General features: G+C 37.8%; 2 protein-coding genes across 15 annotated transcripts in view; one reads left to right on the top strand and one right to left on the bottom strand.

Annotated features, from left to right (window-relative positions):
* The window catches only part of EPS8 (EGFR pathway substrate 8, signaling adaptor), a 42,647-nt gene extending 22,607 nt beyond the window's left edge, over positions 1–20,040 (top strand). For 8 of the 14 annotated variants that reach the window (XM_072399861.1, XM_072399862.1, XM_072399856.1 and 5 more), the window contains exons 5-24: positions 544–611; positions 1,235–1,396; positions 2,434–2,583; positions 4,855–4,937; positions 5,480–5,616; positions 5,872–5,942; positions 6,194–6,314; positions 6,605–6,693; positions 7,435–7,509; positions 7,643–7,791; positions 8,874–9,057; positions 11,230–11,264; positions 13,927–14,026; positions 14,520–14,663; positions 15,101–15,136; positions 16,366–16,389; positions 17,265–17,469; positions 17,680–17,860; positions 18,821–18,950; positions 19,446–20,040. In XM_072399861.1, the coding sequence (XP_072255962.1) occupies positions 544–611; positions 1,235–1,396; positions 2,434–2,583; positions 4,855–4,937; positions 5,480–5,616; positions 5,872–5,942; positions 6,194–6,314; positions 6,605–6,693; positions 7,435–7,509; positions 7,643–7,791; positions 8,874–9,057; positions 11,230–11,264; positions 13,927–14,026; positions 14,520–14,663; positions 15,101–15,136; positions 16,366–16,389; positions 17,265–17,469; positions 17,680–17,860; positions 18,821–18,950; positions 19,446–19,559 (2,258 nt within the window). In that variant the 3' untranslated portion in view covers positions 19,560–20,040. Of the gene's footprint in view, positions 1–543; positions 612–1,234; positions 1,397–2,433; positions 2,584–4,854; positions 4,938–5,479; positions 5,617–5,871; positions 5,943–6,193; positions 6,315–6,604; positions 6,694–7,434; positions 7,510–7,642; positions 7,792–8,873; positions 9,058–11,229; positions 11,265–11,591; positions 12,208–12,977; positions 13,078–13,926; positions 14,027–14,519; positions 14,664–15,100; positions 15,137–16,365; positions 16,390–17,264; positions 17,470–17,679; positions 17,861–18,820; positions 18,951–19,445 lie in introns of those variants that run through there. The other 6 variants (XM_072399865.1, XM_072399863.1, XM_072399866.1 and 3 more) reach the window with 6 other exon arrangements.
* A 3,617-nt stretch (positions 20,041–23,657) lies between these two features.
* Positions 23,658–25,763, bottom strand: part of PTPRO (protein tyrosine phosphatase receptor type O) — a 30,456-nt gene continuing 28,350 nt past the window's right edge. The window contains exons 24-25 of the mRNA XM_072398933.1: positions 25,379–25,496; positions 23,658–24,472 (exon numbers count right to left, since the gene is read on the bottom strand). Coding sequence (XP_072255034.1) covers positions 25,392–25,496 — 105 coding nt within the window. The 3' untranslated portion in view covers positions 23,658–24,472; positions 25,379–25,391. The remainder of the gene's footprint in view (positions 24,473–25,378; positions 25,497–25,763) is intronic.

Here is a 25,763-nt window from a genome sequence, read left to right as displayed (position 1 = left end):
CTGACCAGAGAGGCAACCTTTTTTGCATTCAAATATGTTTACAGATTTCTGGATAAATGTCTCCCAAAGAGTGAAACATTACATATACATGCTAATTGTGGTTCAAAGCAAAGTTCATAACTGTTTATAAAAAGATGTGTTGGAAGATTGTTCACAGTACATCTACATCGGGTGAAGTGGTCTGCCAAAACAGCTATGTTGGTCATCTCAAAAGGATTATAAGCACACAAATAACTATTACTATTAGCATTTAACTGTCTGTTGAGAACAAGAAAATAAATAAATTAAGAGGAGGTAGAAGGGTTAAGAGAAATGAGGTCCCCCCTCATGTAATAAGTAGTAAGGGAAATTTATCACCTGATATAAAAGAAGGGGCAATGGGTCAGGACCCTTATCAATTGGTGAGGCAGGAAGGGAAGGCATCCTGACTCTGGTCTCTTGATATAACCAGGAGAGTAAGGTCTGTTCAGTGTGCTCCCACAGTAGAGGGTTCACTTGGTACACTTCTCACTAATTTTGTCATATGTTATTTTCTGTCCACAGAGCAAAGAAAAAACTATGCCCGAGACACTGCCAGCATCATATCCGAGACCACCCAGTACCATGTGGAGGTACGTTTTATTGATGCCTTTCTTGGTGTAAAGTTGAATGAAATAATGAAGCAAATTTAAGCCTTGTGCAGTGACTAAAAAACTTATTTTCTGCAAAATTACATTTCCTATTTTGAAACTCAATGGTTATTTCCATATCCGGTCATTTGTCAGTAAATGTGATGCTCCTGGCTATAATGGTGACAATCACGACTGTCTACACATATCTCTGGAATATTTCTAAGAAAAGATGGTGTGCTAGAGCTTGTTATCCTCATGCATGTACTCGGGTCATATGACTTGAATGGTAATAGCACTTTTCACAGGAAGTAAAGGTGTAGCAGAGAATGAACTTCTTGCATGAAGAATGTTTGATGCAGATTTGTGTGTGTGTGTTGCTGATGTATATAGCAAAATATCATCTGCAAATCACCTGATGAGATGTCCAAAGGCACAACAAAATATTTTGCTGGGTTGTTTGGAGTGACTTCTCAATCCTTTTCATTTTGGCTAAAAAATGGGGCTTCGAAGGCTTTCAGTAGTGTCCTAGAATTCCCTAGCTTTCCTTCCACATTACATTAGTCCTTGTCCTAGGACACAATGCCTCTGTCACCTGTTGTGACACTGCTGACAATGTCCCACAGCATCTCACCACCTTCACCATGGATCGGAAAGACGCAATGCTAACGGTGGACGATGGAATTCGGAAGCTAAAATTACTTGATGCCAAAGGGAAGGTGTGGACCCAAGATATGTATCTGCAAGTTGATGACAAAGGTGTTAGCTTGTCCGATATAGAATCCAAGGTAATCCTTCTGTGTTGCCATCCTATATTCTGATATTCATTTTTTTTTTTACTGTGGACCACATTTTTAGTGTCATTTTCTGGCTGAGTTCATGGTGGACCAGGCATTGTATGCTGTAGCTGGTTTCTGGCCAGTATGTTTTGTAGTTTGAGCTCAAAGTTATGTCTTATCCTTTTATGTTGTTCTCAGGGTTGTTTACTAACCCAGTTTCTAGGATTTTATCATATTATGGATGTTCCACTGGGAGGACACTTTCTACTGCACATTCTAATTTTGGGGCCTCTATTTTCCTGGGTGTGTTGGTGCTAGACTTGAGCTGCATACTTAATATCACGCTGGGCTCATTTTAGGATGTCCCTAAAAAATTTAAAATTTGTACTACTTTGCAAATTGTTGTGTAATCTAGTCCATAAATATTTCCACCTCACCACATGATTAGTATTCCTAATTTCAGTAGCAGGAAAGGATATTCTGAATCCTGTACCTTACCAGGGTACATGTGAGGAAATACAACAAACTGCCTTAAAATTCAGCTTTGTATTATTTTATAACAATACCTCTGCATATATTTTTGCTAAGGATCAGTAGACCATACCCTAATTTTGAGATGTTAGAGGGAAAAGCCCTGCCTGGACACTCTCCATCATTTCCTCTTTGCATTTTGTTCTCACAGTGGGTTTACCTGTGCTGGTAGCAGTTAATGCAGCAGCAGAAACAGTGCTGGACCAGTTAGTTTATGTAGCAGTTGGCATGCTATGTATTATACTAGAGATAGTGCTGGAACAGATTGGTAATATAGTAATGACCAATAGAGTAGATATTGCAGCTGATGAAGTATTATGGCAGTGGATGTAGTGGACCTGATAGTTCATGTAGTAGTGTATGTGATGTCTAATTTGGCATTTTGTTTGTGGTACAGTAGGAGTAGTAGTGGGCATATTTCTATAAAAGTTGGTATGGTGGTAGACATGTTTGTTTTGATAGCAATTGGCATGGCAGATATTGTGCACCATATTTGATGTTTCATTTTTGCACAGACTGAATTAGAAAACTTTCCTACAAGCACCATACAGCACTGTAAGGCTGTGATGAAGGCCTGCAGATATGATTCTATTCTGGCCCTTATTTGTAAAGAGCCAACACAGAGCAAAGCTGATCTGCACCTCTTCCAATGTGATGAGGTCAAGGTAAGGTCTTCATGGCTGTTTGCTGTTGATCCCTGTCACTTGGTGCACACGTGGTGGTTTGCTTAGCGTGGAATGCTGTGTATTTTGTATGCCGCATTTATGTGTGGACTTTTTTTTTTGCCTTTGCACAAATTAACCTTACGCCCCCCTGTGCATGTCCTCCCTTCCTCCCCTGATGTTTACCAATCCCCCCTACCTAGGCATGAATTCACTTTACCATTCCCAGTGCATGTTCTTCCCTATCCTGCTGTGCAAATCCCCACCTCCACTGAACAGATTATCCTTCACCTCCAGAGTGAGCAATGGAAGCTATGGTTTGAAAGGCTCTAATATAATACGACTTCAGTGACTGCTTTTTACCACTTAGTCCTAGTAAAACAATACAGAAGCCTTTATAAGAATGACTAATTATGTGTGCTTTCTTTTAAAGTTCTGTATGTAACTGCAAGCACTACTATATTTTAGGGGCGATCAGTCATTAAAAACAATCTTATGGCTCCAAATCCCTTTCACATCCAACCAAAGTACCTCTAACCCCTACCCTGGTCTTGTTGTTCACCTGAGACAGCTTCAGACAGGATCAAGATGACAATATGCAGGTTTTCCCTGCATTGCATGAACTGACTTTAAAGGCAATGCCCTTTCAGACAGACTCCTGGCTACCCAAACAAGCAGCAGGTTGGGGCTTGTAAAGTCTGTGTGCTCAATTAGAGGAAGCAACATTTTCTCTAGGACTACTCTCAATCAACTTTATTTAGGTTGCATACAGGCAAAATGCCTCACCAACAGACCCATTCTATTTCCACCAACACATTTTACACCTTCCAGGGGAGTTGGACAAACAGCCTCAAATAATAATCTTCAAACATAATTCCAATAATATCTACATTGTTCTATAGGTTGTCTGTTTCCATACATTTTATGTGTGGGTATAAAGCAGAGTTTTTTTTTTTATAATGAAGGTACCCCCCAAAATTACTTTCAGGTCCACAGGAAACATTAACTATAATTACTATATCCACAATTCACAGTACATTAGTGTGTTGATGAGTTGGAAGAATGTCTCTTACATCCTCAAAGATCATTGGTGTCAGTTAAACGAACATGAAAGTCACAAAATCCATGGAACCCCGGTTGAGAAACCCTGCTATTAAGTATTGTCTACATACAAATTTGCCACACTTTTACTATAAGGAACACAATCTTTTTAAAAAAGTACTTGAATTATTTTTACAGATTAGATTTACTTCTTCTTTGGGGGACTTCGATTCCCTATTCCCTGCTAGGTGGAGACTGTTTCTTTAATGTGTAAATAGGGAAGAAAAAGCTTCCCATTTCAGTGCAAACCAATTAGGGAGGCCCTGCCTGACACACGAATTGCTTAATTTACATGTACAGCTCACCTATGTTCCCCACTTCACTCAATAGTTCTGTTTGCTGGACTTCATGCCACAAGATTTAAGGAAGTTCTCTTTGTTGACATGGGCAGCAGGAGAAGTACTGTCTTTCTTTGTCTTTTTACAGGTGCAGTAAAAAAACTTAGTTGGCATATTTACGTATGTAAAATGGTCGATTTAAGGACTACTTGGTCAAACGTATATAATATTACAGGAAAGCTAATGCTGGGGATAAACTATACAAATTCGATTCTTCTTAAAACTAGGCCTTTTTTGATTGATTTTGACTGAAACATCAATTGAACAATATTCATTAACATTATTGACATCATAAACATATCATTCACATCACAAACGGAATTAGGAATGAATATTTCTTTGTTAAAATAAATAGCACTCTGCCTCATAATTCTTCTTGTTGTTTTTGGTGCAATTTTTTTTTATGTTGACGTATTGGACCGTAGTTTATATTTACCCAATCTAGAAACATACATAGGTGTGGGTAGATCTTGATCCAAGGGAGATGGCTTGATGACAGAAATTTGCTAAATTAATGGCATAAGGGAAAAGACCAGCACATATCTCTGGAAACAGGTGACATACAGCAGATTGCATGCTCATATAAACTAACCCAGCTGGACCCCAGAAACCTTATTTTTACAAATTTCCATTCAGTAACATTTTTGCAGCTTCATGTAGAATTGGAGCTGTAAATAATAATTCTGCTGCAGCTTATTTGCATTGTGGCGTGCATGAGATTGCAGTTTATTGTACAGTGATGCATGTCTCATCCCCTTCATTTTGTCTTGCACTTTGCTGTGGTGTCCTATTTCTGTATAACACAATCGCTGATTGTGACATTTCAATCCCTCAGGCTTCTGTCATCCAACAAGATATTGACAGTGCACTGAATGATGGCCGAGGGGGGAGACCAAGAACACGGCCGGATATACTAAGGTAACCAGCATGAAGTCAGAGTGAATTACACCTGGAACCTGGTGCAGATCTTCTGTTTGGTTTACACAGATTCTAAGAACTTTCATGTAACTGTTGTTTTTTTTTCCTCACCCTAACCCTCTGTGGTTGATATTTGGAGCCAGGTTTGAGTTGCCTTTAGAAATTTTTCATCAAGAAATAGAACCAATCACAATTTTTGTTTGTTCAAAATTTCAGATTGTGAAGGGCTGTTCAGGGGGTTGCAGTTAGGGTTAAGATTTTCTGTATTGAGGCTGATTGGTGTTTCATTGACCCTAGATAATGCGTGAGCTTGGAGGCAGCCACTGGGCCCTCAAGGTGTCCTGATTTTTTTTTTTCAGCTTTCTGCTGGCGGGGAAATGTTGTGATTTAACATGTTGGATTCACGAAAGTGCCCTAGTGTGGAAGTTTTCAGCGATTGCTACAGAATCATATGTAGTAGCATGTTTCACTTCACATGTGTATTGTTTGTTGATTTAGTCAATTAATCTTTAGTCTTCTATTTTTTTGTGTCTTCCTTTTAGAAACATTGCAGCAAGTGACAGCAAAGTCCCTCCACCTCCAAGAGCCCCAGCTCCAACTCCTCCGGGATCAGTCACCCAGGTGGATGTACGTAGTCGTGTGGCAGCCTGGTCTGGCTGGTCAGCTGAGTATGGTGACTGTAAGTAAGAAACTATTTTGGTGCATCATACATATTTTGTAAGAATCCTCATCATTACTGTCACTCAGAAACCTTGAAACAGATTCGTTACATGTTTATCTGTGTTCGTATCACTGTTGTTTATGTAAATTTGTTTTGAAGGTTTTTTTTTTTTTCTTTTCTTAAAAGCAACTAAGGCTATGTACAAGGGTATGAGATTCCTGTCTGTTCTCATGAATTTATATCAATAATTTTTACTATTTTGGTCTGCTGCAGATGATCAAAAATCCAATTCAGATCAGAAGGAGACACCACAAATGATTGAAGCAAGAATTGACAGAGACGTGGTAAGTGAGAAAACCATGGGGTTGTATATGTATTTGCATGTATTCGTGATCTACAGTTTCACCATAAAGTCCTATTCATTTCTATTTTGTTTTTTTGTAATCCTGTATGTGTGTGCAAGAAAGCTTGCATGTCATGGCCCTAGTAATTTCTTTAAAAAAATTATATGTAGTTCTATTTTATATTAGCGGATTACTTTGAACACTGTTATTTTTATTATTATGGTTTTCTTTCATACTTTGTTCTCTCATAGCAAATCCTAAACCACATTTTGGATGACATAGAATTTTTCATAATGAAACTACAAAAGGCAGCTGAAGCCTTTTCTGAGCTTTCCAAGAGAAGAAAGTCAAAGAAAAAAAAAGGACCAGGGGGTACGTACAGTAAGAGTTTGGGTTGATATGAAAGATAGGGGATGGGTAAATACTGATTGCAAAAGAATAGGTGTAGAGAGGTATGGGTGGTGAAAGGAAGAGGGGCAGGGAGGTATAGGTGGTAAGAGAAGTGGGCAAAGAAAGGTAGATGGGAAGAAAGGGAGAGGGGCTATTGGTGGGGAGAGAAGACTGGAAGATACAGAGAGGAATGACTGTCTGTGTGTGTTTTTTTCCCTGTTGGCAATTAGTAAGTTTTTCTTCCTTTTTTTTTTTTCTGTCTTGGTTTGCAGAGGGTGTCCTAACGTTACGTGCCAAACCCCCTCCTCAGGAAGAATTCACTGATTGTTTTCAAAAGTTCAAACATGGCTTCAATCTCCTGGTAAGTGAACTGTTAAGCAATTTCACAACACCTGGCAAAAACTTTGTGGTAAAGGAAAAGGATGGAGAAAGAAAGTGGGGCAAACCGCACACTTGTAGCATGGATTGTTCCTTGGAGGAGGGGAAAGGGTGCAGCAGGAATTAGACAAGGGTTTCTGTCTTGTATGTTGACCTAAATATAAGCAGACTGGGTGACTGCAGGTTCCTGCTTACAAAATAGTGCAGATTATTTTTAGTCTACAAATGATAGACTGGGTTTGGTTGGGCCTCTTTATTCTCGAGAACAACCAGACCTTTGATTCAGAAGTAGTTATATCTGCCCCAGCTGGTCAGAGATGAGTGTCCATAAAAATACAAGAGCAGACCATTCCTTCTTCAGAATGGCACGCACACCTTGCAGGCTGTAATTGGTCCCGCCTGAGCAGGTATTATTATTATTATTATTATTAAATAATAATAAACAAGATTTATATAGCACCAACATATTACGCAGCGCTGTACATTAAACAGGCAGTTATAGTTTTGTATCCACAGGGTACAGGTGTCTGTAATTTAATGGGTAACCAGTCACTGCCTTGTTGGAACATTGTATAGGTACATCTTATATTTATTGAACAAAGCGCTTCAGGCAACTTAAACCTTTATGAATTATTTGCACTGTCTATCACCTTCCATATTGCTGCAAGAAGTATGAAAGTGCTGCTAGCTTTGCTGTTGGTAACAGAAATTTTGTGTTTTACAGGCAAAGCTTAAGTCCCACATACAGAACCCCAGCGCTGCTGAGCTGGTTCACTTCCTCTTCACACCATTAAGTATGGTAAGATGTTTTTCCCTCCATCTGAAAGTGTAAACTTAGATGGGTACCTTAACCTGGGGCTTCACAGCTGTTTTAAATGGGAGGCTCCTTGTATATTGTAGGTACTTGATGCCATATATTTTTTATTTTCCAGATGGTGGAGGCAACAGGCGGCCCAGAACTTGCAAAAACTGTGCTTAGCCCCCTCCTAACAAAGGACGCCATTGATTTTCTCAGTTTTATCCTAAATGAGGAGGAGAAGAAGCTGTGGTGGTTGCTTGGTGAAACATGGATAAAATCTAGGTGATTCTAGGTTTCCTTTGCAATATAGGCCGGGATTACCTGAGGGTTCTGGGAGTTTGTGACATAGGTGATCTTCTGATTTCTGAGTTCTGAAAAAAGGCATGCAATTTAGACCATTGATGATTATCCTCATCAGAGGATTTTATTATTTACTTTAGACTGTATAAACTATTTTATCTGTTAATTGTCATTTTCTAGAAGACCTATCATGATATACATTGCATGAAAATGTAATCTGAGCTGTTCAAAACACTTGGATTCTTTGCAGAATAAGATCACACACTACTCCTTAATTAGAAATCTGTTAATTATCAACTTCATAAATATTCCTTCCTCATTCTTTTTCTGCTGTGTTTGCCTTGGGCAAAAACCATGAAGGTATAAAATAGCTTGTACACAGTAAATCTTAATTTAAAATAACTAAACAAAGGAGAACTATCAAAGGACTTGTTTTCTTGTTTAAGGAGCCTTAACGGGTATGACCCAAATTTCCAAATTTACCCTTAAACAACCCTCTCGCTGTCTCTATTACTTTTTTTTACATGTATGATCCATGTATGTGGAGGGGTACAGAGATGGATGGAGTTCTGTACTCCACGAAGCACTGTCAAAAATGCTTGGGATTTCAGTGCAACAAAGGCACTGTTTCCTTTGAAAAAGTTTGGAGCTCAATAGATTTCTGGCATGTATTGCTTTTTTTAATTTGCCCAGATAAACATTTAACAACATAAACTCTAGCTTGCTTTGAAGGAAGCTGACCTTTAATCTCATTCTATAACTTTGTTGTAACTTTGTATTGTTATCATAAAATACATAAAAAAATCATAAAAAGTAGTGCTGCATTCCCAGGTAAAGTTCTTGGTTTCTAAATCTGCCTAGCAGTGTAGAAAATGTACATTGTTGTTGACCAGAGATAAGTTGCATAATTTCTGAGTTTTGATGAATGTTTACCTTGTTATGTACAGGGAGAAAATAATCAACATTGTCTGCCTGTTTTTACCCACAATATGAATAGAAAGACTTTGTATAGCGACTGGACACCGGTATCCCCTTTCCTCTCCTCATATTGTTTCTTTCCACAGAATGGAGTGGCCTAAGGATCATTTTATTCCTCCATACATCCCACGTTTCAGAAACGGCTGGGAACCTCCATTGTTGAGTTTTATTGGAATGCCTAAAGAGCCAGAACCAAACCAACTGCCAGATTCAATACCAAATATGGCTGACATCCAACAAAAACGGGACACCAGAAGTTTATCGAATGAGGTTAGGACTTTTATGCAGTAATAATGGGCCTTTTTGTTGCTTATCTTCCAGGCCATTTGATGGGGAGATTTATGAAAAATTGTCATTGTTTCAGTACCACATAGACATTACAGGACAGCATCCTAACCCCTCCAAAACTGATTAAACTGAGACACTTCCAGTGCTTGGGATCATTCAAATAGGCCCTCACCCTTGTGTGAAGGTCATGCACATTGTGTGGGCGAGTATATATGGAGGTTGTGTGTATTGTTTGAATGAAGTATACACACAATGGGGTTGATTTACTAAAAGAATTTTGGCTGCACACCAAGATGAAATATCGCTTTGCAACAGAAAATTCACTTAGCTTATTGAATGTGGTGATAGTTCCTTTTGGAAAGGATTCAAAATTACGTGCAAGTAAATCTGAATCTTGGAGGGGAGTTTCATCTAATTTACTAAGCTAAGTGAATTATTCCTTGGAAGGAGATGACTCAAAATGTTATTCGGCCAGCCAGTATTCATTTGGTAAATCGGTTCCAATGTGTAGGTCCATGCTCTTGTTGTGGGTGTTGGTCATAAGAAGCAAAATTTCACTCCTTTTTTTTTTTTTACTTATTACTTATCAGGACATAATAAAAAAAAAAATATTTTGGTCCTTAGCAGGTTCTAAAACTATTTAAATCTAACCCCAGGCGTAAAACCAAACAGAACAGATCCCACCATGTCAATAAGTAACAAAAATGAAGAAGATTATCCTGTTGCATGATCCAAGTTCAGCCAGGCTTTAGATGTCGCACAGTTTGCCTCACATTTGACTCTCGAATACTTTTAGTATAAAGGGGAGTTCATGATTAACTCAATGATTGCAAAATGCCCAGGTTCTATTGCTACCAGACAAGTCCAAATTATCACCCCATCCACCACCATGCTTGACAGTTGGTATAAAGTGTGCTGATATGCAGAGTCTATTTTAAAACCATATGTGGAGCTGTGCCTAAGCAGCACTGCCAAGCTTTTTCTACAAAGAGGCCTTCTCCTGACAACTCTTTCAAAACAAGACATACTTGCTCAATCTTTTTTTCTAATTGTACGGTCATAAACTTTAACATTTAACATGCTAACTGAGCATTGCAGTCTGTCTTTGGGTGAATTTTCTGGGATGGGAAAATTGACTGCTCTCTCGAATGTTTCATATTTTGTGAATAATCTCTAACACCCTGAATAAGACCTAAAATTTTCTGGAAATGGCCTTAAACTTATTCCAGATTGATGAACAGAATCCATTGCTTCTCTTAGGTAATTGCTGATATTTTTCCTTCTTGGCATTATGTTACCACATACCTGAATGCTCCAGACCACCAACTGTCAAATGTTCTGCTTTTTTAGAGGTGGTCAGTCTTTCTGATGTTCAATTAATCAAGCGCATTTGATAAGCAGCACCTGCCTACTACTTATTCTCTTAATTCCTATGGAAGTGATAAAGGTGAACTTTTTTTCACACAGATTTTGCATTTTGACTTGGTTTTTGTTAAATAATGACTATGGTATAATATGTCATATGTTATTCACTTGAGGTTGTATTTATCTATTTTAACTTCCTAATGCAAACAAAGCACTTAGAAATGAAAGAAGGTTATTTTCTTTTTCTCCTTACTGTATGTATGTTAGGTGGGTTGAATGAAGCAGGTGTACACATGTATTGGATTTTGTACATTGTATGGTGGGAGCTGTACCCATAGTGTGTGTGTGGTATACACATAGTGACTGATATTGAGTATATTGTATGCCAAAGAATATACATATGGTAGGAGGGTTGTGTGTTGACCTTTTAGGGCCTATTTTTCAAAGCTCTCCAAGGCTGGAGAAGATACACTTTCCACAGTGAAGCTGGGTGACTCAGCAAACCTGGAATGGATTTAGTCCAGGACTCAAAACAGTTGCTAGCAAAAAATCCATTCCAGGTTTGCTGCATTACCCAGCTTTCCTGCTGACAATGTATCCTTTCCACCCTCAGAGAGCTTTATTAAATCAGGCCTATAATGTCTGAAGTTGTGTAGATGTGGGGCTTTTACATGGACCAGGTATACACAGTGTTTTGGGTTTGTGTAAATTGGCTTTTCTGTAATGTACATTGCTCTAATTTATAACCAATAGGGATGGCACAAGCTTGTAATGTTTTTCATCTTACAGTTCTCCCGAGTGCTGGATTCACCCTCCATGGACAGGTGAGTGTGTAAGGAACAATCGGGCAATATATAAGGATGGGAAATCTTTTGTAGATTTTAGCAAATAAGTAGTTTGCTGATAGCTTTCCGGCCTTATTGACAATCAGTAGTACAAAAGGCTGCATCCCGTTAGTGGACACTTGTGTACATGTGATCATTGGGTTTAGCAGTAGTAGTAGGTAGTAAGTTGGTCCAGGCTGATGATTCCCCATAATCTTATTTAAACATAAACGCACTTTCATTGTTTTCATTGAACTTTGGCCCAAGCTGAGGAATGTGTTTTTTTTTTTTTTTTAACTGACTCGTCTACTTTTTTCCCTGTCGCAGGAATTTTTATTTCTATAATACCTAACTTGGCCTTCCCCCCACCCTGCTGGAATATGCGCAATAGCTGTATGTTGTCACCTCCTGAAGAGCAAACAGCGTGTTGGAGACGGGTTAACATCCCACAACTGTCATTAACTACCAGTGTCTCGGCGTTCAAATTGGCGCTGTCAGACGCTATTTAATTTTGCATGTCTCTTCCTAAGCCTGCCCACCTTTGTACATACTAAATTTATAATTACCTTGACTGTTTCGCATCAATAATCAAACTAATAACGCTGAATTTTGTGTTTAGACAATTCTCAAGAGAAATTGACTGCTTCTTATACTCCGCTATATAGGCAATCATTCCTTACCAATTAGTAGGACTTCACGTGACTGACCACATGACTCAGTCACAGCCTAAAGCATGTGGTTTACGGTGAACTCTCTGATATTGGGCTCTAATTGCCTTTGTATATTTTTATAATATAAAAAAGATTCACAGATTAAAGCCAAAATCAAATTGACCAAATCAATATCATATGCTATAAACCTTTCTTTATATATTATATACTTATATATAACTATAACATATATAAATATGGCACATTATTTACAATAAAAGTATTTTCAGATATTGGTTTTCTTTGGCTTTTTATTAACACACATTGCAAAGCTTTGTCACCACCTGGTCACTTCTTTATCTCATTTGTTCTCTCTTTAGAGAAACTCCTCATTTCTGTACAGGTGCCACAAAAATTGCCATCAACCTGTGTTCAGGACCAAGTAATAATTTATTGCTCTAATTGTTTAATATACACTACAATATACACATTACATACTTGCAGGCATGCAGGACCTACGCTTCACTAACCTAATTTTAATAAGCTTAACTCACGCACTTTCTGCTAACTTTGTGCTGAATGGTAGAGGAGATATGGACAATTCAGAGCTGGGGATTGACTCTTTTTATTTTTTTTTAATATACTAGTAACCTGGTAACCGAATAGTTTTGTCTTGTATATATATTTTTTTTTTACTATACTGGGCCTTGGGACTGAATAGTTTGGGCTTTTATTTTTTATTTATTTTTTTGAATATACTGGGCCAGGGGACCAAATAGTTTGGGCTTTTAAATGTTATAACTTCCCTTCATCTAGACTGATTTCACCTGGAAAAGAGTGGTTTTTGAGCTTTGAGTACTGTCAGCAACATATTCCCATGTTCTGAACACAAATAACAATTTACACTTTATGATGGCATTTTTTTAAACAGGTTAAGCAAATAGTTTGAGACCTTAACCCTAATCATCAAAGTGTTACATTTTAAGATTGATCAACCATATCTGAACCCATTGCATAATTTTTATCTCTAGAAACGATGCAACAAAACCTTATGTTTACACAGATCCCTACACATTGGGTTGTTGATTTTACTTCTTGATCCATTGACTCCCATCCCCGAAAGATTTCTGTTTGCACTGTATATGAGAGGTTCGTGGTACAAGGTAACAGCTGTCACTGAGAGGTCAATAGTCTGAAGCATGTAAGCAGTGTATGGATTTGGTACATTCATGTTAAATGGAGCCTCTGATCTCTGGAGTAAAGGAGCACTGTGATATTTAGGTATGATTTGTATAAAGACCTGATATGTGCTCTGGGATTTAGGTCACCATTTTACAGGTGAACTGTCAGGTGTTTTTGTAGAAGAACGCCAACCCACCAATAGGCGAATGCAGAGAAATAACCCAACAAACCGTACCCCCCAGTCAGTTATGTCATCTCATAAAACCTGGGTGGTGGTTGGGTACACTGCACAGAAATTGTTGCCCTACCCCTAGTACCACTGCTGTGGATAAAGGTGTGCAAGCTAATAATAGTCTGGTATGGAGAGAAACATACAACATGGGAGAAGTTGCTGTCCATTGATAAACACCTGACAGATTCCCCTCATTGTTCACCCTCCTGTGTAAAATCCTCCAGATAAACTGGTTCAGGTTAGGTTTTAGGTAAGTATGTCAAAATAAATGACAAGTTTGCCAAAATGTTACTCCTGTTTTATAGATAGATGCCGTCAAGCTGGATTACCTGCAGGCTCCCAGAAGTCTCAATGCTGGGGCTCCTGGCTTTTTATCCAGTGATAGTGTCTCACATTCTACCACACAGAGGGAAATTCTAGTCTTCTTTCTGCATTCTTGATATTATAATAGGAAGAGTGAGACTTCCCAGGCTGGCAGTATGTACTTAGTCTGACACCTCATTATCACCGTTCACACCAGCCTTACTTCAACCTCACCGCTTCTTCCGCTGATAATACAGTTTCACCATCCAATAACTTGACTGTTCTACCCACACAGAAATCAAGAGGCAAACACCCCAAAATATGCGATATGCAAGTATGACTTCGTAGCCCGGAACCTAAACGAGCTCTCTGTGATGAAAGATGACATTGTGGAGGTAAAAATTGAACAGGACAGAAAATTTGGGTAGAACATTTTTATCTACAGGGGTAAAAACTAAGAAGGATAAAAAAACTGGATGGGACATTTTATCTGTGGGGATAAAGACTGATCAGCACTGAAAACAGGATGGGACATTTTATGTGAAGTTAGACTGAATGGGACAAAAACTGCATTGGGTATTTTATCTGTGGTAAAGACTAGCAGGACAAAGAGGGGTAGAGGAAATATTACTATTTCGCAGGCTAATTACTTGCAGACTTGTGTTGAGTTTTTTTTTTTTTTTTTGCTGGAATCTTTTCTGTAGCGGCACATTTTCATTCTTTTAGCAGATGAATATGTGCTTTCTCTCTCTCGTTCTTTCTTTCTAATTCATGCTCACTTCCCATTCTCTCTTTCCAGTCGCTTATGTTCTTCCTCTCCGTCTCTGTATTTGTTTGTTCTTTCTATGTCCCTGTAGTTAATGTACTGCTGGGCTTTTTCTTTTTAAGATTGTTGATGATAAGAAGCAATGGTGGAAAGTCCGTAATTCCAGTGGTTCTTCTGGTTTTGTGCCAAACAACATCCTGGGTATGGTGAAGGCTGAAGAGTCATCATTGGCTCGTTCAGACCCTCTCTACAGCCAAACTATTCAGGTAAACTGTCACACTCCATAAATATTGTGTTCAAGACCTCAGGATTGTACCTTTTTGTATCATCATATTTTTACTTTTACATTAATTATATTGTTGACAATCCACTCTTCCCTCGTTATGCTTGTCTTCCCTCCCTGATTTTTGGGACACAAACCATAGCTTGCTAAACCCCTGTACATAGTAAATCAGTGAATCTTCTGTGCACTGTGCATAGACCAGGAAGATCATAGACATTCTTTACATGTGGTAGGTCATTATATACTGCACCTCTTGTAGTAGATCACTAAGCAATGCTTTGGATTGCTTCTTTAGGTATATCACAAGAGTGCATTAGATCCTGGTAGATTGCTCCAACAGTAAATCTGAAAGCACAGTTTTGGATTGAAGTAACTTTGCATTTTAAACCATTTTTGTGTATTGACATGCTTCACCAAAAGCTTTTGATGCCAAAGAAGGAGTTTGAAATCTTCAAGGTGGGTCTCCGCATGGTTTGTCAGATCAGCTGTCCCTTCCACTTTGCGTGAAAATACCTTTTGTGGGTTTGATGCTGTTCTAATATCTTACAACATACAATTCTGTTCTATTATCTTACAACATACAAGTCAAACTGTAATGATCAGCACAAATTTTTGGTTCATCTTACTTATAATTGCATGTAATATATCACCTACTGATACTCCACCTGCATGGTTTCTGCTGGATCATCCCCTGTACAATGCAAGTTCAGTCTGCACCAAACCAGTAGAGTAGCAACCTCAGGTGGATTGTCCCTGTATGCCAGCTTTGTGCTGTTTATCCTAAAACTTTAGAGGTCAGAGGGATTGTATTTCATAATTTAAAGGTAAGCTTAAGTACTCAAAGATGTGTGTGTCTAGTGTATGAGGTTAAAGTTTCTTTTAAAACACAATACTGGATATATCAAGTAGGTACATTTGTCCTTTTATAGGATATCCCATTTCCCTGTAAGTCAGCTCACCTGTCTAACAATTATTTTCTAATTTCCATTGTAAATTGCTTTTGGTCAGCACACATTTTATTCCTTCTAACTTAATTCTGCAGTGTTTAGCAATATTTTGAACCCATAAAAATGAGGTCAGCAGAACATCTGAATATACTCAATTACCAGGTTTATTCATGAATGGATTTTTTCTTCCCTGATGCAGGCATATTCCAAGTTGACCATGCCAGGAAGTATGAGACATTATTTTCACACACAACATCCTGACCTGAATCCCATTCTTTAAAATCAAAATCTTTGGTTTGTGCTGGAGAAGACTTTAGCAGCAGCAATCTGACACTCCCATCATCAGGAAAAAATGTTGTGACATTACATATGCTTATTGAAATGTGGTAACTACATGCCATAAACAAATCCAATTAAAGTCCAAATCCAAAGTCCAATTAAATATTAGTGTGCATCACTTTTTTTAGTCCAGGCAGTGTATTACATGAATTATTCAAATATAGAAAATTGAAGTTTACAGACTAGAAATGCCACAGCTTTATAACATGTCCGTAGAGGATATCTGGTGGTATTGGGGATCACCAATATGGAAGAGTGGGCAAGAACAATATGGTGTAAATGAGCTGTAAACAAAAAAACTCAACATAGAACCTTGTAGTTACAGTTGTCTATGTAGTTTGCTGTGTAATAGTCATAAATATGTGGATAACACACTAATATGTGTCTTTTTACAAACAGCAATTGCTTGGGGAGCTGTCAGAGGTAACGCATGACTGAATAATGCCCCCTTTTGCTTTGCTCTGTCACCTTGCTAATCCACAGTCAGTCTGCAATCTGGGACATCTTCCTCTGTTTGTCCTTCTAGTCTTCAGCTTTTCTCCCTTTCTAATAATCTTTAGCTGGGAAAAGACCTTGTCAGATTCTGTGCCTCTCCCAACATTACACATCTATTCACAAGAAAAAAAGTGGAGTCATGTAAATTATAGTTTATCCTTTGTTCATAAAGCAATGTTTGAGGACTGCCAGATTTCTGTTTGGCCTTTTTCTAAGCTCTGGTTAGAAGAGGTAAATTGATGAAAAATTGAATTTTTGAAATGGATTGATTTCTGAAAATTATTTTCTGATGAGTTATCCTGCTGCTTCTAATATAAGATTCTGTTTTCTTCTCTTTTTTTGAATTCTTGAATTTCTTAACTTATGTGAGAAGAAACTAAAAGGTTTTGCAAAGGGAAAGCTGATTTGTGGTTTCAACCCTCTTTTGGTTTTTATATCTTTATATCATATAAAAAGCCATTTGGAAAAAAGTCCTGCTTCATAACATTGTCTGGCTCCCTAAATTTGGTCCAGGCCATTTTTTATCTTATGATCAGAATACAAAATTGGCTGCTGAAATTTCTACTTTTAACATTCTTTACAAACCTTTTCGTAAAATATGATGACTAGTGAGCATTTTATTATAAATTTTAGTACCTTCAACATTCTTTCTCTCCAAGCCTCTTGTGCTTACTGCGTAGCCAGTACATAGAATAATGCTTTAATCTTCCTCCTATTTTAATGGATAATTCTTCTGTCTTCCTCCTATTTAAGTGGGTTAGTGACTCCTAAATAATTATATTCAATATTTTCTGTCTTTCTAGAAACAGAAGACCGAGAATGTTCCAAAGCTAGGGGATCCAGTCTTGGCAGCTCCCATCCCACCTCCACATCCTCTTCCTTCCCCTCTTTCTTTAGCAACATCTAAGCCCGGTCCATCTGGAAGTCTGGTCAGCCGCCAGAGTAGCACATCCAGTGAAAGTGGGGGCAGCAGTGTGCGAGATCACCAGAGGGACAGACCTATTGATCGTAAGTAATAGAGGTCACTTTTGTGGGTTTTAAAACAAGACACAAAGTTTTTGCTTTAGAATTTATTTATTTCCAGAAAGTCCCAACTGAGGTTTTATGGAAAATCTTCCACATTCCCATTATCTTTAGAATCGTCCATGATATTTCTGATGCTTAGATCTATGAACCCAAGACAAAAAGGTAATCTGATTCTATAAATGTATATTTCAGGCAGGAAGTCCCAGATGGAGGAGGTTCAGGATGAATTGGTGCAGAGACTTACCATTGGACGAAGTGCAGCCCAGAAGAAATTCACCTTACCGCGCCAAAACACAACAGCGATCAATATTTCCTACAGTTCATCCATAGAAGAAGTGAAAGCTTGGCTGCAAGCAAAGGGATTCAGTTCTGTGTAAATTGACAAGATTTTTGCCTACAGTTTGTTTGAATCACCTAACATGCCACATAATGCTACTGTACAACTCCATCCCATTGTGTAACTGCCCCCTGTCCATTGAATGTGTGTCACATCACCCTTCTATGTTATCACTCACATTAAGCTTTCATTCCATGATTTTTGTCAAACGCGTCACTGCTATAATATTGTTCTGTTCTGCATCCCCAACACATTTCTATTCTATGTATTCTGCCATTTTTTCTTACATTTTATAGCCCCTCCATAAACCCCCCACCCCATAGGTTTCAGTCCCACCTTCCCCTCCTCTTCTATGATATCCCAATTCTTCTCTTTAAATAGCTGTCAAGTTGACTTCTTCATTTTCCTCTCATAGGTTCCCTATTCCTTCTCTTCTAAAATGCTTCTATTTATCCTTTCAATAGTGTTTCTGTTTGCCATTTGCATTCATCCTCTACTTTTCCCTTAGTGCTTTTGTTACTCGTTCTCGTCTTCCCCGTTTTCGTCTTGCCACCATTGCCACCATTCCTTCTCCTCCTCTCACAATTCCTACTTCCTTCATACTCATATCCTTCTCATTATGCCTCTGTTTACTCCTCTGCTACCTTTCTCATTATACCCCCCACTCCCTATTCATTATTATACTAATCTCTACTCCCATTATGCAAAGCTATATTGCCATAGTTCCTCCTGTTCTGACTCTTCACATATTAATAGTCCTTCTTCCTTGCCTCTTCCCAATATTCCTTAATTCCTTTCGCCACTTCCATAATTCAATTTTTACTTCTTTACATCATACCATTGTTGCCTCAATTCTTCCTCCACTTCCATTTCTTCTTCCTTTATTTTTCCATAGTGCTTTAATTATGGGCAGTTACACAATGGGATGGAGTTGTACAGTTCTCTATTCTTCCTCATTTTTGTCCAATAACCATCTGTTTTTCTGTGTTTTTCCAGGACTGTCACAAGTCTTGGTGTGCTTACTGGCGCTCAGCTTTTTTCCCTCACAAAGGATGAATTAAAAACAGTCTGTCCAGAGGGGCCTAGGGTGTACAATCAGGTGACTCTTCAGAAAGCCACCCTGGAGGTATCTATTCTGTCAAGTGTATGAATGTTTTACCTACTAATCTAAATTATCAGAAAGGTAAAATTATGTAAACTATGTTTTCTATCAATTGTCTTCCTATTTCTCCTTTCACCCTTTTCCTGTATACTTGTAGATGAATCGAGTTTGTAACCTGACCATACAGTCAATTCACTGGCATTTTTCAGTTTATTTGACTGCAGTGGGTTTCAGTAAATGTTAGAATGCAATGGGACTGGAAGTTTTTAAGTTTGTGATAGATTTTTTAAAATTAGTTTGTGGACCTGGCAGTTTGAAACCAAAGGTTGTTATTGCTCTCTATCAACCACTACCCACACCACCACAAAAACCCAACTGATCTGAGCCAGGCTAGGCATTGAGAAATTGGCTTGTCCATTGGTTTGTAACTGAAGCATTGCAGTTTATTACTCGATTCATACATAGAAAACATCAGTAGTAATATTTTAATTAAACGTTTTCCTCTTCTGTATCTTTAAGGAACTTAACGGAAGCTCTGAGCTGCAGGAAATTATGAAAAAACGCCAAGAAAAGATCAATGCTGCTGCCAGTGATTCTGGAGTAGAGTCATTTGATGAAGGAAACAATCACTGAAGATTTTCTAAGAGAATATCTGGAAACCCTGCAGTCTTGTAATTCATTTTGCCAATTCAATCCTCTCAGAGATTTTTATTGTCTGACTTTTCTCTCTCGTCTGTGTGTGCATTGTAAGACTGCGCTTTATAGTCATAATGTGGTGCACTGTTATAGCAGCAGAGGTCAGTCCACTCCTTCCACCATGCCTGGAGCATGTGAATGGGTTCTTGTATTGTGTTGCTTAGGGCAAAGCGTGTTGCTCCAGGTAATACCAGAAAAATCATTGCTATGTCTGCTTTCAATTTCACTAACAGCCATTGGGAGAGAATTCAACATTTCTTGGATATTTGTCTGTATGTAAAAAAAAAACTAAGACAAAAAAAAAAACACTGGCCTACCATGAAAAATAGTATAGAAAGTTATTACAGAAACAATAAAAATGTTTAAATTATTTTTTCTGAAATTTTTAATGACCAGTAAAGTGTTTTTTATAGAATGGTTTCTGTTTTGTTGTGTCTGTTGTCATATTTGTCTAAATTGTTTTTGAGACCTATAGCCGTTCTATAATAGAGGCCTTTCTTAAGTTTGTTGTGTATCTGATCTGTTAATATTGTGTTTGTGGACTATTTAGTCTGTTTTATGCATTGTTCTAAAACAATGCGGGAAAATAGATTTATAAGCTTTTATAATAGATATAGATCCACCCAAATGGATGGAGAGAAAATAAGGTGTGGCACATCTGCAGGAATACCTGCTATTCATTCATGCTGTACTGTGTACAATGACAATGGTCACAATTTATATGTGTAACTGCCATTTATTTATTACTGTATGGCTTAGAAAAAAACGAAAATCATTCATTTGTGGTTAATTGCACTTTTTTAATTGCAACTTTTTTTGTGAAGCTGCCTGTGCCCGAAAGAGATTTCCTGGATGTCTAACTTTGAATAGAATTCAAGAGAACCTGGAGGTTTTCAGAATCCAAGTCCTAGCACAGCCTTTAAATTTTATTCATGTAAAAGATTGCTTGAGCAATGAGCACTTTGTGCCTCTGAGGTCAGTTTAAGTGACACTAATGATCTAATGGCAATCTGTAAGGATGACAATCTTCCCACTGGCAAGTGGCCACCCACCGCATTGGCCACCACATAAATTACCTGTGGGATGTGGATATAATAACTATAGAAGGGGTTTCCCAAGACCTTAAAGTTATTTCAAGGGTTGAAAAAGTTGAGAAACACTGATTTAGAAGGTAGATGGACAAAAATGGTCAAATAGTATCTAGAGAAGCCCTTTAGGTTGGGTCTCCAAGGTTTGGAGTCAAATTCCTGGATAGGTGTATTAAATTTGTAGAGCTGCCACATGGCCAAGAAGATTTTCAGACCTTTGTTTATTTATGACAGACATTGTCACGATTTTCTGGCCAAGAGTTTGAATGGAGTTACTTCTCTGCTTCTTCCTTGATATAATACATCTCTTGTGTCTGATGTAATGCAGTGTAGGAGGACAAGAGAATTACACCTAATAGGTGTTTCCTGTATTCAACATGACAGCACACCAATTTTCCCACCCTGATGTGGCATTATGTTGTTCCTTCTGTTAAAACAGTATCATATTCCACTGCTTAATGAATGGGGAACTGAAAATGTATGCATGTATAACCGTTCTGTCACTTTCAGGGAGACATATTTCATGCTGCCTCAGATGCTATGTAGAGATGTCATTATCAGAAAGTGTTCTTTTCTTTAGCTCTAGGAAATCATGCAAGCCGAGTATACAAGTGATGTCGAATCAGTATCTAAGGAGAGTAGGAACCTGAAACTGGGAACTAAGGGCCAGGAAGTCTGACTTCTTTAGTGTGTATATTGATTTAAAAGTATTCTGAGGAAAGGCATATAGAAGCAAACAATGTACTCATGCTGAAATAACATCATACATTTTTATGTGTGTGTTGGTTAAAATTAGGATGTTGAAAATACCATTGGTAAGCAATATTTGAATTTTGCCAAAGAAATAGACACTAGTCCTTATAGTAAGTAAAGTAGAACAATAGCAAGGATTTCTTGTAGAATGTTGTCAAAAGGCACAAGATGTGGGCTCTAATTAAAAACAGGGAATTGGACATTTGTTCAAACATTCCCTTGTGAGAGTCAGTTGCTGCCATTGAATCACATAGACCTGGAAGATTTACACGAAGGAATGTTTGAAGGAATGTCTGATTCCCTGTTTTGTTAACATTAGTGACCAATCAGATCCCTTTGTTTCCAGAAAAATATAAACCTAAATCTGGTCACTATGGATAACAACTTTTATTTAAACCTCTAAATGGCCCTTTCCTTACTACATCCAACTTAGGGTAGTAAGATTGTTAACATTAGTGACCAATCAGATCCCTTTGTTTCCAGAAAAATATAAACCTAAATCTGGTCACTATGGATAACAACTTTTATTTAAACCTCTAAATGGCCCTTTCCTTACTACATCCAACTTAGGGTAGTAAGATTGCCCCATACATTAAATACAATGTCAGAAAGAACGCCAGTGTTCTTCTTGATATGTATAACAATAGGCTAAGCAAAACTACTCTATGCAAAAAACAAAACAAAAACTAAAGGAAGGTTAACCAGTGCCAGCAGCAGGGTCCTGGAGGCCCAAGGCTAATCTATCTGGTCTGATCCCACAAATTTCTGTAAGTCATACCCAAGTCATAGGAGAAAGACAGCAATGCAAGGTGGCTTAAAAAACACTGAACCAATAGGATGTCCTTTGAGGAAAACAACAGGATAGTGTGATGCCCTGGTCAAAATGCTCCTTGAAAATTTTGTGTCCTCACATTTATATGGATGTTACTTGGACATGTGCCACTGACTTTAGGTTTAATACAGACCACATAACCTTAATGGTAACATGATTCTCTTATAGAAGTGGCATCTTTCAACAGGAAAACTTGACTTGCCCTATTTCAAAAATTGTCCGGTTATAGCTTGAGGAATATGTCAATATGTGTTTGAAAGTGTTGACGTGGCATCCAAATTCTTCAAATCTTATTTCAATAAGGCATCTGTTGGATGTCCCAGAAAAATAAGTCCCAGAAGAAAAACTCCTGGAAGTGCCAAACTTTAAAGTGCTTAAAGGACCTAAAAATGTCTTGGTGCTAGATACAGCGGGACTCCTACAGAGGTTTGCGGAGTTCAGGCATCAACAAAGTTTGCTCATATACTGTACATGCTGAAGCCTTTCTGAAGGAGAACTAAGATTGTCAAAATATGGCAAAGTAGAAAATGGAATTATAAATAAATAATTTTTTTGAAACTTATCCCAAGTTAAAAATACTAAAAGGTTATTATCTATAAGTAATGAATATGTGTTTTATCTGTGACATTGTGATGGAGCCATGTGACAGAACAACTAAGACTCCCAAAGGGAGGTCTCTGGCTGAAGCTGAAAGTTCTTCCTACAACCCTGTGGACCAGTAAATTAAAATGTTCCTTACCTGTAATGAATGTATACTTTCAGAATCTGTTCATGAGCTTGCACCGGTATGTAGTTATTAATAGAAATCTCAGAACAAAGGCCAAAGCCACAGCTTGTTAAGTAACCTTGGTATGGACCACCATTACAAGATGGAACTTCACAATCAACTGAAGCAGATAATTATATGATGGAGCAGACAGTCAGGAGGTTGAGCTGTGTTGTCTTTACATTGCTCTATCCCCTAGAAATAAGCTCTATCCCCAAATAAATGTTGTTATATCCTTCCGCCTTAAGGAGCTCAAACCAATTCTAATCATCAAACTGACCTATAACAGTTAGATATACAGCAAGAAGTAAACATTAAAAGCATATTTACTATTAGGATTTGGTTTTGGGGAACTGACAATTTAAATACTTTTTATATTCATTTACAGCTAGCTGTTTTGTAATCTTACAATAGGTCAGTTCAATGGACAAAAAAAACATTTTGGGGTTTGAGACAAGTTGAGAAAAAGAAGTCCAGAAAACACTTTGGGGGTTATGCAATAGTCTGGCCAGGAACATGAATAATAATTCTAAAATAAATGATTAGAGTCTGCTGTTGTAAGAGATAAAAAAAGTAATAAATCCATCACACAATGAAACTGTACAAATCACACACATGGAAATGTGATTGCAGAATTTAATAGAAGCCCCCGTATGTGCTGTAAATAGAATCTGTCATCACATCATGTCCAAGGAAACTAGCAAAGAGGCTTCATTTAAATATTGTCTGTCACTGATTTAATGTGCAATTTGCCTTTTTCCTTTCCCCACAACATCATAGAAATTCATTTTCTGTATCGAACATTTTTTTTTACACTCAACAATTAGATCCTGGCTGAATACAATAATGCAGTGACACAGAAAGTACACAACAGTGAGGTGTCTGTTATCCTGGGCTTGTCACCCTCCCTCCCCCCAATACACGTTTCCATTGTCCTGTTTTGTCACCGAACACTGATGGCTAGATCTGTACAGTGCACGTCACCCGGTATACAGATGTCCAATGCTCTGAACATGAAACAAATGAATTTGGCTTTATTCAGAGCAACAACTGAAAGAGACCTCCAGCCTGATGACATAATAGATGATATATAGAAGCCTATCGCCATTACTTTGTCCTTGTCTTGTGTATAATGAGGTATTGGCTGCCAAACTCACTTTATTTCATAGACAGTTTCTCCAACAAATGTCTATCTCTAAATGTCTATCCCATCTTTGTCCAGTATCCTCCATTCCTTGTGGTTACATTTGGTCCAGTTCTAAATAGAAAAGTTCATGGAAGAAATGTACAAAAGACACATCAGGTTTTAAGGCTGGGTCTTCACTAGCGGCCCCGTGTCAGGCTGCATTTCTGGACGAGGCAGAAAAGAAAGTCTGGGACTAGGCAAGATGGCTGATTGTACGCTTGTCACCTGCATAACAAGTTCAATAGATTTCTGTTAGTTTCAGGGTGAAGAGAGCAGCAATGGTGTACAATAATACAAAATATACTCCACATATAGGCAAAAAAGGTTACATTTAAAAGATATAATAAGAAAGAGAAGCAAGTCTGAAATGAACAGTTTGGAGCAATATTTCTCAACCAAAGTTCCATTCAACCCTTAGGGTTTTTCCAGAAGATACTAGAAGTGCCTTGGGGAATTTGTGCCTTTCAGGTCAGCTGTATTGACATCAATGATTTAAGAATACCAGATATTGCCAGATTTATTATTAGAAGATTATTAGGAAATACCATGGCATGATGACATACAAAGGGCATTACGTTCTATAACCTAACCTTTTCTTCAATATGCACAGGTAAATTGGGGTCTTTAGGAGAGCTAACTACCATCACGTCCCAGTTCACCAATTAGAGCATCACTTATGTGCTACATCTTCTTTTTATATATGCTAATATCTATATCAATCATTATTCTTATAAAATATAACTGCAAAAAGCCAGTCACTAAATGCAGAACACTGAATAGCCAATTGAGTTTTGTGAATGTGAATTTTGCTGAGGAACACTGGGTGACTGCATGTTGCTCTTTAAATGTTGTTGTTGGTGTAATTTAAATTTTTATATCGTATATCTGTACACTGACACATGCCATGACACATGGGAATACTCGCATAATAATCAAGAAAAGAGCAACAACTTAGAAACAAAGTTTGGCCAGTAAGTAGAGTTTCCGTTGTCTTACACTGCAATGACTACTAGTGAGGGTTTTCTGCTACCCTGTGTGAGATTCAACCACGTAAATCAAATTTTGGATCACTGGAGAAGAGTCAGCCTATAATCCATCATGGTGAGAATTAAAAATAAGAGGCATACTTACAAGAACATCTCCTTTACGACTTACTGACATTTTCATAGATGACGTCACTAATCCGAAACTGCTGCTTTTTCTTTTTCCACATTAGCTGAACACACTGATGGATGAAAATAAATTGTTCCTATAAAAGATGAAGAGAAATGACCCGAAGTGAAGTCAGGGATGTAGGTGGGAATGTATTTATTACAAAATAAACCAGTTGAAAACATCAATTTAATCCATAAAGGGAAAGTTACAGAAATAAAATAACTAAGAGGTTGATTTGCTAAAAGAAGATAGGGTGCTCACTTATTATTGTAAATAATCACCTTGCAAGAGATAATTTATTGAATGATTTGAATGATCTATCTATCTATCTATCTATCTATCTATCTATCTATCTATCTAT

This window comes from Pyxicephalus adspersus, chromosome 2 (genome assembly GCF_032062135.1).
Source record: "Pyxicephalus adspersus chromosome 2, UCB_Pads_2.0, whole genome shotgun sequence".
NCBI classification, from domain to species: Eukaryota; Metazoa; Chordata; class Amphibia; order Anura; family Pyxicephalidae; genus Pyxicephalus; species Pyxicephalus adspersus.
Note: the sequence above shows the minus strand (reverse complement) of the source record. Positions and strands in the feature narration are given on the sequence as shown.